Source organism: Lepisma saccharinum, chromosome 16, assembly GCF_977018435.1.
Source record: "Lepisma saccharinum chromosome 16, izLepSacc3.1, whole genome shotgun sequence".
Taxonomy (NCBI): domain Eukaryota; kingdom Metazoa; phylum Arthropoda; class Insecta; order Zygentoma; family Lepismatidae; genus Lepisma; species Lepisma saccharinum.
Genome location: NC_139244.1, coordinates 20,426,042 through 20,444,487, shown reverse-complemented (window position 1 = coordinate 20,444,487; position 18,446 = coordinate 20,426,042). Strand labels below are relative to the sequence as shown.

The 18,446-nt window shown below is 39.1% G+C and overlaps 1 protein-coding gene across 2 annotated transcripts in view; it reads left to right on the top strand.

The window, feature by feature from the left end:
- Positions 1-7,582: 7,582 nt before the first annotated feature.
- Positions 7,583-18,446, top strand: part of LOC146000322 (26S proteasome non-ATPase regulatory subunit 9) — a 38,725-nt gene continuing 27,861 nt past the window's right edge. Inside the window, exons 1-2 of one of the 2 annotated variants that reach the window (XM_083137834.1) lie at positions 7,583-7,931; positions 12,750-12,849. In XM_083137834.1, the coding sequence (XP_082993960.1) occupies positions 7,809-7,931; positions 12,750-12,849 (223 nt within the window). In that variant the 5' untranslated portion in view covers positions 7,583-7,808. The remainder of the gene's footprint in view (positions 7,932-12,749; positions 12,850-18,446) is intronic. The other variant, XM_083137836.1, reaches the window with a different exon arrangement.

The window sequence follows — 18,446 nt, the reverse complement described above, 5'->3', positions numbered from 1 at the left end:
GTCGTTGTGGAGGATACTGAAGCATATGGGGTTCAAGTACAAAAAGAGCAATGACGGTAGACGATTTCTGATGGAGAGAGCCGATATAGTTACAGCCAGAGTAACGTTTTTGCGAAAAATGCATCTTCTAAAAAATAAGGAACCTTTGCCCTATATAGGTATTTCATTTAGATGAAACGTACATACATCAGAATTACGCTCCAACGAAAATCTGGCAAAATAAAGAGGGTACAGGGAGTTTAAAAGTGCCCGTGGGTAAAGGTCGGCGCATTATTGTTTGTCACGTAGGTTACAGTCACACTGGTTTTCTACAGGAATGTAAATTAGTTTTCAGTGGTTTTTGCAGTTTTTAGATACGCTTGACGAAAGGAACATCAAAGACGCAATGATTGTAATGGACAATGCTAGCTACCATTCGGTACAGTTGGAAAGAATTCCTACAACGTATACACTTGATATCATACACTTATCGGTATTCTACTGACCACAAGATGGGGATAATACGCATTCTCAGGCCATACGCGAACAATGGGATGTCTGTATTTCATGGTTCTTTCGATTTCAACTCGCCTTTCCCGCTACTCTGGCAACGCTGCAGTCTCTCTCTAACCGGCCTGTCTCGTTGCGCTGGATAGGTCGTTTCCCCGCTCTCCACTTCCCCTGCCAGCTTCTAGAGCGCACGCCGTAACAACTGAAAAGAGCTATAGTTATCTGGTATGACTTTTTACTCCACGCAATGTAATGAGCAAATGTCTTCAAAACATTAATCTACGATGTGTTAGATGCTGTTAGATGATTTCTTGCAAACATATCAGCGCTTTGAAAAACGCAGTAGTGATGAAAAATGTCAAAATTTCTTAGACGCCAATTGGCAGCCTGGCAGGGCCTCCCTCCCTCCACTCGTGGAGGCGTCGGGGGTCGGCGACCTGTGAGTCCCGTTTAATGAGAAAGAATTGGCATCGAATTTAGATATAGATGATCCAAAGATAGGTAACACTGTACAGGTCCGAAATCGAAAGAAGAAGCAGTTTCACTGTTGAAGATCCACAAAAACGGTACAAAGTTGATTTTTATTACCAGGTCCTAGACGATTATTTTAACTCGAAGAGAAAGATTTGAGCAGCTTAAACATCATAGTGAATTTTTCAATTTATGTTATGATATTAGTAAGCATAAAGACATGCCATCTGATATTTTTTTTGAAAAGTGTGGAAAACTCTCGGAATGTTAACACATGAAGGCTACTGAATTAAAAGATGAACTAAAAGTGTTTTCGGCTATAAAACAATTACACCAGAGGAGACTGATAAAGGGTCATGATTTTGCACCTAATGTGAGTGCAGAACTTCGAATTTATTAACTTTGTCGGTAACCGTACCAAGTGGCGAACAACATTTTTTTGGAAATTAAGGCCAATAAAAATACTATCTTCGGTCAATCATGTCTGAAACACGCTTGTTTCCATTTTATGCAAGATAGCATTATACGAAAAAGAATATTACATGCAAAGGTAAAGTTCATTGTACATATAGCAGCATGTCATCAAGGCACATTTAGAGCATGTGGTGGTAGGGCCACACACATTCTTGATCTCGGCCATTTCGGAGGTGATGTGATCAGCACCGCTCTCCGGCCGCCTTTACCTCGGAGAGTGCCCCCCCCCCCCAGGTACCCATTAATTTGAGTCTGTTTAAACCCCAGAGCCGCTCTTTGCGGGGACAGATCAGGAGAAAATTCAGACCTCAGATCACCAACGCGGAGATCTGGGAATACATGTAAGTATTTTAAAAATCCAATCATATATCACATACCTACAACGGTTAACATTTCTTTCCTAATACTTGTTACATTTAAGATACGTTTAAGAGAGAGAGAGAGAGAGAACTTGAGAGTTTTCATAAAATATAATAATAATATAAAATTAGTGTCACATTTTTTTAAAGTTTAACTGTGGTCGACCGAGATATCATTTTGTGCTTAATAGTATCGATTCATTGATTTAGTTTATTTTACTTCGAGTTTTGTGCCTCTTGGCTAATTTGCGAAAATGGGAATGAGGGATGAAATGATGAAATTTATGAATGGACATTTACAAACAACCAAGCCCGAGCGGGATTCGAACCCGGGACCCCTAGCGTCGCAGCGCCATGTGCTAACCACAGGGTCCGGCTTAATAGTATCGAAATGGCGTAACAAGTCTCATTATTTATTTTATATTTTGATGTTTTACTTGGGAATATATTGATTTTCAATTTCCCGTTGCTGTGTAATGACGGGGAGGGAGGAGGGGATTCGAAAGAGAGCAGCATCTGCCGCCACCGTCCAGGGCGGCAAAATAACTAGCGCCGGCCCTGGATCCAGGACGAGTACCCGAGACCATTATTAGTTACCCATTGCTCTTCCAGGGCCATGGATACAGGACGAGTACCCGAGGGCATTATTAGTTACCCATTGCTCTCCCAGGGCCCTGCATCCAGGACGAGTACCCGAGGGCATTATTAGTTACCCATTGCTCTCCCAGGGCCCTGCATCCAGGACGAGTACCCGAGGGCATTATTAGTTACCCATTGCTCTCCCAGGGCCCTGGATCCAGGACGAGTACCCGAGGGCATTCATAGTTACCCATTGCTCTCCCAGGGCCCTGGATCCAGGACGAGTACCCGAGGGCATTCATAGTTACCCATTGCTCTCCCAGGGCCCTGGATCCAGGACGAGTACCCGAGGGCATTATTAGTTACCCATTGCTCTCCCTGGGAATGATTGAAATACCATGTATTCTTATCCACTTTGCCACATAAGAACGTTTAAAGAAAGCCATCCTATCCTTTTCACAACCCAAATCACGCTTAGTTAACACAGTTCAACAGTACAGGGAGCCAATAATTGACTTTTTTTTCTAATATTTAATGACAACTGAAATGGACCGGGCAGGTGTGCACAGCGTATGGATTTGTGAATTTTTTGCAATGCTTTCAAACAATATTTTTACTGAAGACATACTCTCCTTTGATGGAAAGATTCTCTCGGGTAATCGACCAGGTGAGTTGTGGAGAAGATTCCAAGCTTTCGAGAGCTAACGTCACTCTCAACTTCAGGGTAGAAGGGAGAGGGCGTTAGCTATCGTAAGCTTGGAATATTTTTGGCGTTTACTGAGGAGAAATATGGCCCCCCCCCAACTTCCAGGTTGGAAAGATCGACCCTGACTTCTGACAAGTCTTGCGATGACTACGTAAAAATGTCTCACTTCGCCACTGACATATTCCGATGCATCGAAAGAAAGCAGTTGCTGAAAATTTTCCCTTCATCTCGTCGCCTTGTAATCTGACCATCTTGTACAACATTGACTCCTCCGTAGCCGAGCGCGTTAAGGCGTTCACTGGTCTTGAGATCGTTCGCTGCGGGACGGCGTAGGTTCGAATCCGGCTCTGGTCGGAATTTATTCGGCCTACGTATAGGGCCGGTGGCAAACCCACCATCGTGAGGGAATTGTGGAGCTTCAAATGAGTGCCGGAAACCTACTATAACGGCTGGGGATACGTCGGGCTGACCCCCCGACTATTCCAATACTGATTGCAGATCTCCACGCTTAGAAGGAAAGCGTGGTAGGGAGACCGGCAGTCGGTAGGTAAGCCAAGGCCCTTCAGGGCTGTTGCGCAAAGGATTATTATATATATACGTGTGTGTGTGTGTGTGTGTGTGTGTGAGAGAGAGAGAGTATTATAATACGTACAATGGGGTTTCTCAGCAGCACTAATTTGTCTGCTTTTGAAGTTGTTGAATGCTATACAATTAACGGGAATTCAACAATTGCATGATGTATCATCGATGGTTATCGATATATTTCGTTGGCCAGGAGAGATATGAACAATCATATCTAAAGTCCGGTATCCACTTGTTGCAAACCAGCGTTTCGTATCCCCGCTTCGTTTCAAAATGTGAATAAAGATACGCAACGGACCCGATCGCTCATTTGGCGGTTTTTCCCCGTCACATCAAAGGAAGGATACGATACGCGGTGGAGGGTCAGTGTGGACGGGCATGCACGCGTTCTGTTGCCTCGTTGTAGTGAGCTCTGTGAATGACAGTACGTCCCATTGTCAATTTATTTTCGTTATTATATTTATTATGGACTGGGATAAGGAAAATACCATTGCATGTATTGATATATATATAAGAAATATGGAATCCTGTGGGGACCATAAACATCCAGAGTACTACAACAAAATTCGTAAACAAGATGCGTGGGAGGAAGTTGGACAACAAACTCAAAGCTCGGTGGATGAGTGCAAAAAAAAATGGAACACCTGTTGGCTGCTATGTGGAGTGAAAAAATGAGGAAGTCAAAAAGCTCTGGCACTGCAACATGAAACCAACGTGGTGATTTCCTTTTTTTTCTTTTTCTATAAAACATAATTAATGAAAATATATTCGGCTGCTGCCACTTGCTACGGTGTGCTCATCGTCATTTGAGTGAACCGTATCGCACTCCCGCATCAATCATGCTACAGGGTGGATAAAGTGGACTTAAAACACCGACTCAATCAATCAATAAACGTCAAGTTTGCTTAATGTGCGCCCAATGTCCTAGTCGTTATGTTACTTTCACGAATGTTTACTTAAATCCACTCGCTCTATTGAAGAAGCAAAGGAAACTATATTTTCCACTTGAATTTATTCCAAATAAGTCTGTGTCATGTTTGTATTTGAAATAATTATTTTTCGAGCATTGTTAGTTTCGCGAAGTTGAATTTTATTTTCAATTAACTTGTCACATATAATGTAACAGTCTCACCATTATAGTAATAATATTTACTTATTTCTTGACGATAATTGGTCTCGGCCTGTTGAGCTTTATCAATAAATAAATAAAATAAAATAATGAAAGATGACACGTGTTTAAATAAACTGATTTTATTATCTACTTACTTAATTGCAATAAGAAACATAATCACTCTTCTTAAACGCTAATATTTGTAATTATTAATTTTCTAGTGTACAAATATGCCTTCGCTGATTCAAGGTTTCTGTTTCAGCAAAGGTATATTTGTGCACATAATGTTGATGTTTCGTGCAGAAAATTCGCCGGATGTAGTAGCTATCCGTTTCCATGAAAACGAGCAACAAAAACAAAATGGAGAATTGTTTCAACAATATCCATGTAAACGGGAATTATGTTAAAAATTCGAAATTGCTATTTATACTCTAATTAAAAGCAATATATTGCTGTATATGATATGTTCTCTTATATTTTATTCATTGTAAGGCAATTTATTTTGTATTTTTTTCTTATTTTACTTCGCTTTTCTGCCCCTCTGTGATAATCGTGACGACCAAGATGAATGATTAGATGAAACTGACGAAAAGTCACACAAGGGAGCACCCATGATCAGGAAGGGAATCGAACCCGGAACCTTCGTTGACGCGATCGTTAGTCTAGCATCATTATGCAAGGACCTACGACCATATATGAATATAATGCTCCAAGTCTAGAAGCTCGAGTTAACGTTGCATGATTTCCACAGAAGCCTTTCGTTTCTTAATCAGTATAAAATAAAAGATTCATGAAGAGTATGGAAAGCTTGCCAGTCAAGAAAAAATTCACTTGTGCGTGAGAGAGAAAAAATCCAAGAGTTTCCATTAATCGATTTGCCATGTCGAGCCGACATGAATGATAAGCTGCAAGTAAATATTGAGCTTAATCTATGAAACCTATGTAAAAGTACGAGCTAGTAGGGCTGAAAACATTGTCCTATTTGCTTACAATATCGTGCATTACGTACACTTTGAAAAATAAACATGCTACGCAAAATAAAATAAAAAAGGCCGTCACGTAATTCGTCTGCTAAGAGGATGTTACAAATCTTAAGAACAGATTAAGACGAGAGAAATGCAAGTTTATGATTAGTGTAAATGAATGTACAGGTAATTTAGAACCTTTTCTTTAGAAAGCATTTAGCGATATTATTTTAATGCTAACAGAACCTAACCTAACTACGAGAGCATTTAGGTTATTATTAGAAGAATGCTAAGGGACATAATCTTAAAACATTTTTGTGAAAGTAATCGCCACAACTTCATGTATGTGTTACAGACGTAATTGCATACATAGCATGATGAAATCACGATAAGGCAAAGACCGAGTCTGCTGCCATGCACATCTTTTTTGAGGTTCCAGCAGAAAAATAACGTGGCAGCAGACACTACCAATAAAAAAATAAAAACGCTGGTATTTGCAGTGGGATCCACTAGTATTGCTCGGCAAATTGTCCATGACTATTTTCATTAATTTTCCTCTTACTCCTATGTGTTTTTAAGCGATGGATTTTATGTATGCTGGTGCAGAAGTTGTCAACAGCTTGTTTTTAGTGTTCTTTTAATTCTTGAAGCTCTAATTAGGTCAAATAATATGTACGAACATGGTGATGGACAATTTGCACGCTAATACTCATGGATCCCACTGTACTTTACATTCAAAGGCCGTGTCCGGATTGGCAAGCGCTCCGTCCCGTTCCCTCCCGTTGCTCTCGCGTGCCGTCGAAGTCACGTCCAAGTCGTCCGAATCTACATGTCCCCTTGTAGTACGGTTGTCACTTTTCCCGTCAGGTGTCAGCCCGAACTTCACCACTGCGCTCTGGGGCGCAGGCGCATTGCACGGAAGCAGAAGGCAGACGCCAAACAAACATGACAATGATTTCCACCTATTTACTAATCATATTAAAAATGTAACACGCTATTTCATCGTTTACAATTTTTCTACATTCAGTATTATCGATAAAATGTTAAAGTATAACAGTTTTATATCCTGTAATCAGTAAATGTTGTCTGTACAAAGTGAAAGTTAGAATATGGCTGCCAAGCGCAGCCTCACAGCGAGTTCAAGCGTGCATCTGTCGCGCCTCTCTGCTCTTCCCTCCGACTCCACGTGTGCCGCGAATTCGGACAACGGAGGTTGGCTGAGTCCCCGGATGGAACGGTGCTCTAGGTGACATCTGCTGCCGAATCGGACGCGGCCAAAAAAAGCACTCCACTACAAATATTATTTACCATTCATATACGAAATCTAATGCATCCCTTTTTATATATGAATGGTATATATTGCGCTTTTGATTTAAAATATTATTTTTAGTGGAGTGCAAGAAACTATAGTCCTTTTTTTTTGGCAATAATTTTCCCTTTTTTTGTCCTCTTTAGAAGAAAAATTTTCCCTAGAATCCGGTCTCTACGCATTACTACAGCGCCTTGAATAACTAGGCGCTGTAGCATTACACTGCTGAAGGCACATGCGCGCTTGGGAACTTCATTTGTTACTCTGGATGACGTAATCCAGGTGAGAAGTGAACTTACTCACGATAACTGATGCAGAATTCTGGTTGACAGTGTTGCACCATGACAATTTTTAAAGTATCACCGTGGTATCACGCAACTGAACACAGCAAATTGAGTAAACTTGCTAAACTTTTTAAAATGAATTAATGTAATGAATTTTTAAGACAATTAGAAACATACGAATGAATGGTGAACATTACGCTTGTGATTCTACTCTAGTATTTCTTCACATCTTCAGTTTGCGTATGTGTTTTTAAAACATAACATATTGGAACACTGTTATTTCATCTGACTTTGCTATACTCACTCAGTTGGCTAGCATTTATGACAGACTGAATATGTAAATGAAGATATACAAATTTGCTAATTCTGCTGACTCGCGAATGATAATAGCCAGAAGTAAATATTCCTCGTTATAACGGAAAGAACAACAAATTGTAACACAAGTAGAGTATTTGGGCAGCATAGTTTGAAAGGTCGTCATGGATGATTATGGTGATAATGATGTTAATGCCAATGTAACACGTGAAACTGTTTTGAAACTGATGGAGCAAAAGGATAAGATTGAAAATGAAATTGGGCAAATGTCTAGGATTTTGGAAACTGTAAGTATCATACAGCACATTTTCAATAAAAGCAAAAGTATTTATGACATCAATACTAAATTGGTAATCTGTCATCTGGATGTTTTGTGTTGTGACATTTTACTTAATTCATTGGGTCAACCTTAACAGTATGAATGCAGTTGTTGTCATTAGACCTAAAGTTACTCAAGATGTAAAGTCACTTGAAAATGACCATACGATAATGTTACCGAAAATGATAAATGACGGATAGAATAAATGGTAACAGTATGGTATAGTGAAAACACATTTCACTCGTTTATTTCCTAATTATTTACATTTGTACTTGCCTGTTATGCATAGCGGAACATTTCTGATGGTTCCACGAACCATTCATAAATAGCCACACGAACCATTCACGGCAAGGTTAGGTTAGGTAAACATAGTTAAAATTGTCATGTTTTTGGAAAACCGGTGTAGTTGGAAACACTGACCGGGGGTTACTTATTGAGGATCATATTTTCGCAGATAGCCAACTTGCCATTTATTTATGTGTGTGTCTGCAAAGGAGAGTCTACCATCAGCCATGGGAAAATATCGTTCTTGTTATATAGCACCAAATCAAGATTAACAATGTTCTTCGTTTACAAAGTTAGGTACTCGTCTGATAAGACCCGAACACCTCTCACTCGTTTATTTCCTTAATTTTAGCATTGATACTTACATATTCTGCATTGCGGAAGATTCTTTAAGGTGAAGTTATGCTTTTTCCATAAAATAGTGTCAACTTTTCGTATTACAAGTCATTATTTGTCTTCCTTGTTATGCTTGGGTAACAAACAATATGGCCTGCAGTCGTGCTTGTGTTTTGTCAATTTGGAGTGGGTATGCAGTGTTTCAACCTTCTTAACCGAAAAATACCTACTTTCGTGTTTATTATGTCATCATAAACCATTGACGGATAGCCCCAAAAACCATTCACGATAGCCTCAAAAACCATCCACGATAGCCCCACGAACCATTGACGGATAGCCCCGAAAACCATTCACGATAGCCCCACGGACCCTTTCCGGCAAGGTTAGGTTAGGTAAGCATAGTTAAAAAAAAAAAGTAAAATAAATTCTCGTAAAAAAAAGGCACGTTTGGAAACACTGCCGAGACCGCGTGACTTTCGATGCTCCTGCCATCTGCACGTACATAATGGAAACAACGGCCTAATGTTACAGAAGATGCAAGTTCCTTACGTAAAAACTGATTATTTATTGTTCTGCAGCATTCTATGGTGAAGTTTTTAGTTTCCACGAAAGAAAATACCTCGAAGAACCTCGACAATGATACAGAAACTGATTTCAGTAAGTAGTTTCTCCTGTAAATTTGAAGAAATCCGTTCGGGCGATATCAGACAGTTACCCAAAGTTATTCCCTACTTTTGTTTTAAGTTGAGAGAGAAAACTTTTCACACAATGTGCATAACAGTCACTAGCTTTACAACCTGAAGTATATTTGTCATATGTTGGGTCGAAATTGTTCGAATAAAAGAAATGATCAACAATGTCAATGTGAAACAATGAGCCCAAAAATTTTGCATACCAAACCTAGACCGACAAAGTAGTGTTTACCATTCCTGACATTTGTAGTTTTGCACATTGTAAGTGCAAATAAACGTTCTCTGCTTTCGCAATTCTTTTCCTTCTTTGTCATTTGCTTCGAACGCCAGTGCTGTAACAGCCAATTAGTCATTGACAATCTCTTAAACATTGTAGTTAGTGCAATCGGCAGGTTCTTTATATATAAAAAAAAATCTGTGTACTCTGTCAAGAAATCAACACCAGTTTAATGATGATCAAACCTTGATCACTAATGTGGATACCCCCTGATCGTGCATGGAACGTGATTTGAGCGTAGATGTAAATCAAGCCTTACAACTTACAGCGAGACCACAGTACTTGTTTCTGACCCAGGGTGCACTCCCCCAACCCTAATAGTGGAGTCGCCTGCCGCTGCGTCACTTCGCTTCTGGCAGGGATCATCTCCTGAACTGTGAGCTGTACTTGTATTCTGCTGAAATTGATGGCCCAAGTTCCTTTTGTTTTATAGCAATTTCATCATGCAATTTCATTATGCAATTTTTACATGGTTCGATTTCGATTTACATCTGTTATCACATACTGCGTTGTTTTAGCGATTACTTACTGCATATTTCTTGACACTGGTTTTTCACTTCCCAATACATGCTTTGCTAGTTATTCCTCCACTGCTCTTATATCTGGAGCAGGAACTGCTTTTATGGCAGTGACCCTCTGTTGCCACGTTTCCCTATTAAAGAACTCTTGGTCAAACCAGTTAGGCCTAGTGCTTGGGGTAAGAAGCGACAACGTTAAAAATCCCCCTCTCCAAAGCAGCCAGTAGGGAAACAGTATTTTGTCAAAATAACCGTTCTGCACTGTGAATGAACACCGGTTGCTATGCCGGCCAGGGAATAGGTTACGCGTGCCAGGTTTAGTTCCCATATAATTTTAATAATAACCCTAAATGCTTTTGTGGTTAGGTTAGGCACATCAGGTTTAGTTCTCTTAACATTAAAATAACATCCCTAAATGCTTTCTACTACTGATCACGGCAAAAAGGTTTGTATTCTACATTCATTTCCACTGGTCTAAGATATTTTCTGTCGCTTCTATCAATGGAGAGTGCCTTGTCCATGGGGAGCACACATGCTTGTGTAAGGTAATTTTTAATTTTCTATTTCCAATATAAATAATTTTTTCGATATCCAAACAGTGCTTATTACTTTGAGGAATGTTCAAATTTTGTGTGACAATGATTGCCAAAATTCTACGATAATTAGTCTTTCTGCTAGGAGAATTTGAAAAAGTCATAAAACAATCTGAACCTTTACCAAATTGAATTCTATACATGTCTATGAGCACATATTAAATAAGTTTTCAATAACAGTTCTGCTGAATGTTTAATGATTTTTTGCAAGTTTTATGGAAGTGTTTTAGAACACTGAAATGATTGTGAAAGTAGGTTTGAAGCTGGAAAAACTAATTAGCCACATTGAAAACTTCATTAAGTATACCAGAGAAATTATGATTTAAAAAGTAGCTTACTTGAGCATAGTACCTTTTAAGGTGTGGTAATATTATAATGGGATTGAGATACGAAACTCTCGGATCCAGATCCACATCCGGAACTTTTGGATCCGGATCCGTTTGGCCATCCCTAACACATATCAACTGTGCCCAAAAAAATGATGGAAAAAAAACAACTTTCAACCAGCAATTTATAGAATTACCATTCATTCAAACTTATCCAACATTATAATTTGTCTCTCATAAGTAATGTTAAGAGTATATCCAGGCTAGTCTTGCAACTGTCTGGGATAGTTTCTCAATTCTAAAATTTACTACTTGAATAAACTCGAATAAATTCAGTATTCAGGGGAATATGTGCATAGGCCATTCAGAAAGTAAAGAATGTTTGCACATAAAGCCTCCACAGCTGTTTCCTTGCAGCCAATCAATCGTTCACTGTGTAGATAGTTGCCTGGTGCAGTTGGTGCCACCAACCTATTCATGTGGTAAGTGTAACAAGCTGTAATAATGAATATGCTGATTGCATATCCTGCCAACTGTAAAGTGCTTCGCATGATCAGTTTTTATACCTATTGACATTCATCAGAGATTTGTTGCATTGTACGGCGAAGGTGGTATGGGTGCAGCAAGTGTCAGGAAGCGGTGCATAATGTTTTCAGAATGGACAAACAGATGTTCTTGATATGGAGCAATCAGGGTGACCCTCGGTCATCACGGATGCACTAAACACTAAAACAAGAGGTAGACTGCATCTTTCAAAAACATTGATGCTTCGTGATTAGTGATGTTGCACAATGAATGTCTGTAAGTGTTGTGTACAGCTGTGTACAAAATTGTTATTAAACATCTGCAGTACTGCAAACTGTGTGCATGGTGGGTTTCATGAATGCTCACTGACAGCTATGGGATTGGTTGCTGCATTAGCGTTCTTGGAGTGTTACAAACAGGATGGCAGGACATTCATTGACCAAATTGTTACAGGCAATGAAACCTACATTTCACACAATACCCCTGGCAGGAAACAAGTCACTGGAGTAACACCATGCTCAGTCGCCATGCAAATTCAAACAAACTACATGATCCCAAAAACTGATGGCCTGTGTTTTTTGAGACCATCAAAGATCCTACTCATTGACTTCATGTTCTGCAATACAATCATCAATAGTCCATGTGCTACTCTTCGATATCTTCATCAGGCTATTCAGAACCACAGCCAAGGCATGCTCTCATGTGGAATTTTCTGATCCATGACAATGCACACCCACATACCACCAGGCAGACAGAGACCTTGCTGCATGATGAAATGCACTGGGACACATTTGATCATCCTTCCTATTTCCCAGACCTGACACCTTTGGATATGCCTTATTACAAAGGTAAAGAAGCACCTTGGTAAATGCTTGCAGACGATGAGGATCTTCAGGATGCAGTTATGGACTGGTTGAATCTCCAGCCAGCCACATTGTTCAAGGAGGTAATAGTTAAACAGGTGTTGAGGTACAACATGTGCCTCAATGACTATTATGGAAACGTAGGTGAAGGTATGTAGCGAAACATTCTTTACTTACCAAATAATCCTTCGTAGAATGTATTCAAGTAGGAAATTGTATGACATCAGTGAAAAACTATCTTTGATGGTCACAAATATGGATATGTCCTTGAGTAATATTGGTTTAGTGTTACGTGCGCTTGAGTACAGTTATGAGGATTATATATTGCACTATTGAAAATATTTACTGAAAATACTTTGCATTCTTTACAGAATGGTGTTGGAATGCATGACACACTTGTGGACGAGAATGATTTTCCAAGAACAGACATCGATATTTATCAAGTACGCCATGCAAGACATAGGATCATATGTAAGTTAATTCATAAGTTAGATCTGATAATACAGTACAGGAGAAAAATATATCTAGACCTTCAAGAAAGAATTACAAGCATAAGAAAACAGTTTTTCGATGTGACGTTTCAGGAGAACACATGCTCCCTTCATCAGACTATATCTTTAGTCAAAATATAAATAAATGTCTGATGAAGGAAGCATGTGTTCTCCTGAAATGTCACATCGAAAAAACTGTTTTCTTATGCTTGTAATAACTGTAAACTACAAGAAAATAAAGCTCAAAATGTTTACATGTACATGATGTGTTTGTATTTTGATTAGCCATTGATTTATTTCCTAGCGCCTGATTTTCAGAGCTGGTGCTGGCTGGTGATTTTTCAAGCTCTGTTTAAGACTAAAGAGGTAGCTACACTGACTATTGCTCTTAGTGCATTTTCCAATGGAATAAATAAATGGGTGGCAACCTTGAGCATGTTGCATGGATGCTGACATATGATACTGTTTTCCATTTTAATGAAACCTAAATGACCAACACGTTGCTAAGAAAAATATTCACCGTGACTTCTGCACATTAAAGTTTGTTGGTATTGCTTGCCAGTTTCTGTGGATAACTTTATATTGCCTGCTTTTATTTCCATTTGTGATGCTGGACATTATTGTGACATACCATTGAGAAGAAATAACACAGGTTCCCACACACCTGGAAAGCTCGGGGAATTTGAAAAAATTAAAATTTAAGGGAAAAATCACCTAACTGATTAATGAATCACATTGAAGTATGTCTGAAAGACTTGAATATGCTCCTGCCTGTTTATGATAATATGTTTATTGTGTATTACAGATTAATTGATATTGTGTCTGTTTGTAAACTTCTGTATGCCAAAAGTGTAAAAATATATTTGTTCTGCATACTATGGGCTTGAAATTCCATTTTATGCACTATAATACAGATTGAAAAGTGTTCAACTCCCACAAAAACTTGTAACATTAGTCCTTAATTATATGCACAGATATATTTTATTCGTGGATTAGTTTTGTTATTGTTTTCAGAAAGTGAACTGATATAAAATTTACTGGAACCAATAACCCTTATTCTACTGACACAGTATAAAAAAGTAAAGTGCTTCCCTGTGCTTTGCACCATGCCATGAAGGTGTATAGGGTGTGTTGGGTTATGGTCCCACATTTCCTTAATCACAGCCGAAGTTGGAGATGATGTGATCAGCACCACACCCCTGGCTGTCTTTACCCCCCAGAGTTTCCTCCAGTTACCCACGTTATATGACTTTGGTTGGGTGCCAGAGCCACTTGAACAGGTGGAAAATAATCCCTGTCCTCCCCTGCCCGGGGATCAAACCCGGGTCTCTCGGACCTCGACTGAGCTACCGCAGCTTCCATTGCTCATTTCACATTTACTTTACAAAACCATCGCATATGAATTATATATTTTTATTAATAAAAATAATGGCAAAATGAATGTCAAAATGCCTGTTGTGCGCAACATAATAAATAAATAAACAAAATGATACCAGAATATTGCACTAAATTAAGGCCTATTTATAAATATACTTGCTTGGTAAAATTACCAATGTGCTGATGTGGAGGAGGCCATTGTAAAATAAATCTAAAATAGTACATATACTGTCTGTTTAGAACTGGGGGGGGGGGGGGGAGAGGAAAAATTGGAATTTTAGAAACTCTGCGAAAATAAGTTTATAGTTCATGTGGGAACCCTGAATAGAAACATCAAATTTTACATTGAGACCACTATCAATTAATTGTTGTGATTGCAGTTAATCTACGTTTAGAATTTCAAATAATAAAACAAGAAAGTATAATAAACCTATAAAAAAACCTGTAACATACAACATGAAAAGAATGTGCTAGTGAAATAAAAAAACCTCAATATTAATGGAAGTGTAAAATTCAAGTTACCCCAGTACCCAGTTGTTACTCGTGCATTCCAGGTTTTTTGTTTGTATGCAAGGAAGTATAAGTTCAAGACAGACCTGTGGTACAATAGATGCTACTGGCCTACCTGCATTAACAATTTGCAAATTCTCCGGAAAAGATCACGTTCCAAATATTTTCACACAAATGCTCAATTATATCCATTGCCTTTAACTTCAGTAAACACAGCACTAGCATGAATACTAAACCACTAACACTTAAACAAGTAATACATTTTCGAATCGCCAATAGGAATACCAAGTACAACACAAAGCCACCTTCCACATGCATTCAATTTCTCGCGCCAATCTTCTGTTGTGTTCCTGCTTGACTCAGAATGAAATTCCCTATGGATGCTGAAAATTCCCCTTTCCCAGCTTTAAATTCCCTGCGATGTGAGATGTTCTCCAAGTTGGAATCATTGTGTTTGTTCTTTATATATTTTACATTCATACATCTTTCATCTTCATGATCACTATTGAATTGAATTGAATTGAATTGAATTGACTTTATTGCTGGGCGAGGTTCAGCTGTTGCTGGTCTACCACCTAACCCCAAAAAGTACAGATTAAAATTAAAATAAAATAAAATTCAAGATTACAAAGAAAATGAACAAGAAAGTACAATAAAATACAATAGGAATAAAATCATATACATTGGAACAATATTGGCAGTGAATTAGGTAATAAAGTAACTGAAGTCGACAAAGTTGATAGTAAGAACTGGCAACTCACAGTATTTATCATTATTCATAAGTTGATTTACCATGCTTCTGATCGTTGATCAGTGATTCACGGAGCATATCGCGAAAACGTCTGAAGTTTTGATTTTTGGTTAGATTTGGTAGTGCATTCCAGGCTTTGGGTGCTGCGTAGCTGAAAGAGGCCTGATAAGCTGAAGTTCTGCAACGAGGTAAGCTGAAACTGGCAGCGTTTCTGGTTGAATGCGAGTGAATTTTGCTTCTGAAGTTTAATTTCGAAAAGAGGTAGTTTGGGCTCTTGCTATTAATTATGTTGTGCAGTGTACAAAACAAGTGCAGTTTTCTCCGTCGTGCCATGGAAAGGATTCCGTGCTCATTAAGCACAGGGAGAATATGTTCACACTTTTTTGTTCTATATACATATCTAATGCATGCGTTTTGAACTTTCTGTATTTTTATTGCAAGCTTTTTTGTTATTCTTAGCCCGTAAACGACGTCACAATAGTCAAATAGGGGGAAGATAAGAGACTGCACTAGGTTTAATTTTATCTTAGGAGAGAGGAAGTCTACCAGAAGATAGAGGCTTTTTAATATCGAATACGCCTTGCCACATTGTTGTATCACCTGCTCAGACCAATCGAGCCGCTGGTTCATGATCAGTCCTAGATTTTTTACTGTTTCAGAAAATTTAATACGCTGTGTGTGAAGAATTATTTCGCATTCATTGATGTTAATATGTTTCAAGAGACTGCCTGTTCCGATAATTGTAAATATTGATTTGTTTGAATTTATTACTAACCCATTTGAAGCGCACCAATCGCTTATGTTCTTTAAATCTTGGTTTAAAAGTGTGACCGCGTCCTGCAATTTTGATATGCGTGTGGATATATACAATTGAGTGTCGTCAGCATAACAGTGAACGTTGCATATTTTCACAGACTTGACTAAATCAGCGGCCGAGAGCGTGAATAGCAGCGGACCAAGGATCGAGCCCTGAGGCACCCCAGCTCGTACCTGAAGTGGAAAAGATAGCTCCGCTGTCTTAACCCGCTGTTTTCTCCTGCTAAGATAATTTTCGAACCATTTAAGTGCAGTCGGCGAGAATTTATAATAATGAAGCTTGGCCAGAAGGAGCTTATGCGGTATAGTGTCAAAGGCCTTGCTAATGTCGAGCAACACCAGTAGCGTTACGTTAGATTGATCCATCGATTTAAAAATGTCGTCGGTTACTTTTAAGAGCGCCGTTTGTGTGCTATGGTGAGGGCGAAAACCGGATTGCTGCCGGGGAAGGATATGAAGTTTGTCAATATGCTTTCGAATTTGATCATTTGCAATTTTTTCGATGATTTTTGAAAGCACCGGCAGAATGCTGATGGGCCGCAAGTCATTCACAGAAACCGGGTTCTGTTTTTTAGGGATGGGAATTACCGTTGCCTCCTTCCAAGAATCAGGGAAACTGCCCGTGGAGAGTGAGTAGTTGATTATGTGCGTGAGCGGTGGGAGGATATGATGAAGAGAGAGCTTTAACATTTTTATTGATATGTCATCGGATCCAGATGCATTTGATTGGATTTCGTATATCGCTTTCCTGACGCGAGAACCATCCACCTCGCAGAAACTGAACGCCTCTGCACCGTGGTCGAAACTGCTGGCGTAACATTTCTCACATTGCTGCGAGACTAGCTCTTCATTAATTTCCATTTTGGACGATACGTTGACGAAATGGTTGTTCAGTGCGTTTGCGTCATTTAGTGCGGGTGGAAGGCTCTCCATTTTGTTTTTCCTGCCATATCCCAAGCTTCGCAGGTGTTGCCAAATGTGTTTCGAGTCGTTGGATGAATTAATGATGTATTCAAAATATGCCTTTTTTTCTTGTCTTACGACTGAAGTAGCGAAGTTACGCAATCTCTTATATTCATTCCAATGGGCAGGATTATTTGTTCGTTTAAATTTTAACAGCATGTTGTCGCGTAACCTCATAATTAATTTAACATTATCTGTAATCCAGGGTACTTTTCTTTTTGTTGCACGAACTGTTTTCAGAGGGGCGTGTTTACCAAACACTTTAATCAGTTTCTCCGTAAAGAAACGCACCTTGTCGTCAATGTTTTCGTAGTGCATCAGAGGATTCCAGTCGATGCTCTCTAGATCTTCCTTCAGAGCATCCTTCACTATCGCACTGTAGTCCCTGTATGTGATCGTTTTGCCCTTACTTTGTGATTTCCCGTAACGTAAAGAGAGATACGCTAAAGAGTGATCAGAATTACTGACTGGTACCGTAACACCAGAATTGATAATATCACTTACATTATTTACAAATATTGGATCAATGAGCGTTCTAGTAGCGGCGGTAATTCGCGTTGGTTCAGTTAAGATTTGAGTGAGGTTAAACTGATTAACAAGTGATTGAAGATAGGAAGTGTCGGGTTCGTTTGGTTTCAAGAAATCTACATTAAAGTCGCCTAATACCACTAGATGATGGACTTTATGGTTAATATCTGATATAATATCTTCTAGGATTGATAGCTTAGAATAGGGTATATCTCCGGGTCTGTAAATCCCACAGATCCCAACTGTTTCTTTCTTTAAACGAATTTTTACTATTATATGTTCAATATTTGTTTGTTCTTCCGAAATATATGAAATCTCTTCAGCTTGCAGTTCAGACCGTACATATAATAAAAGCCCGCCTGCATTTTTGTGTTTTCGGTCTTTTCGCAAAACTGAAAACCCAGGGATATTTATGGTTTTGTCATCAATGTGTCCTTTGAGCCACGTTTCGGTAACTAAAAGGGCGTCCACGTTCATTTCCTTTACGGTGTGACGTACTTCGTCCAGTTTGGGCATCAGGGAGCGAATGTTTACATGTGCAATAGTGAAAGAGGAGGGAGGGCGGGGGGAGGCAGCAGTGGTCGCGTTGGCCGGGGGCGATTTTCTTGGAAGAAAGCAAAGGTCTGTCCCCC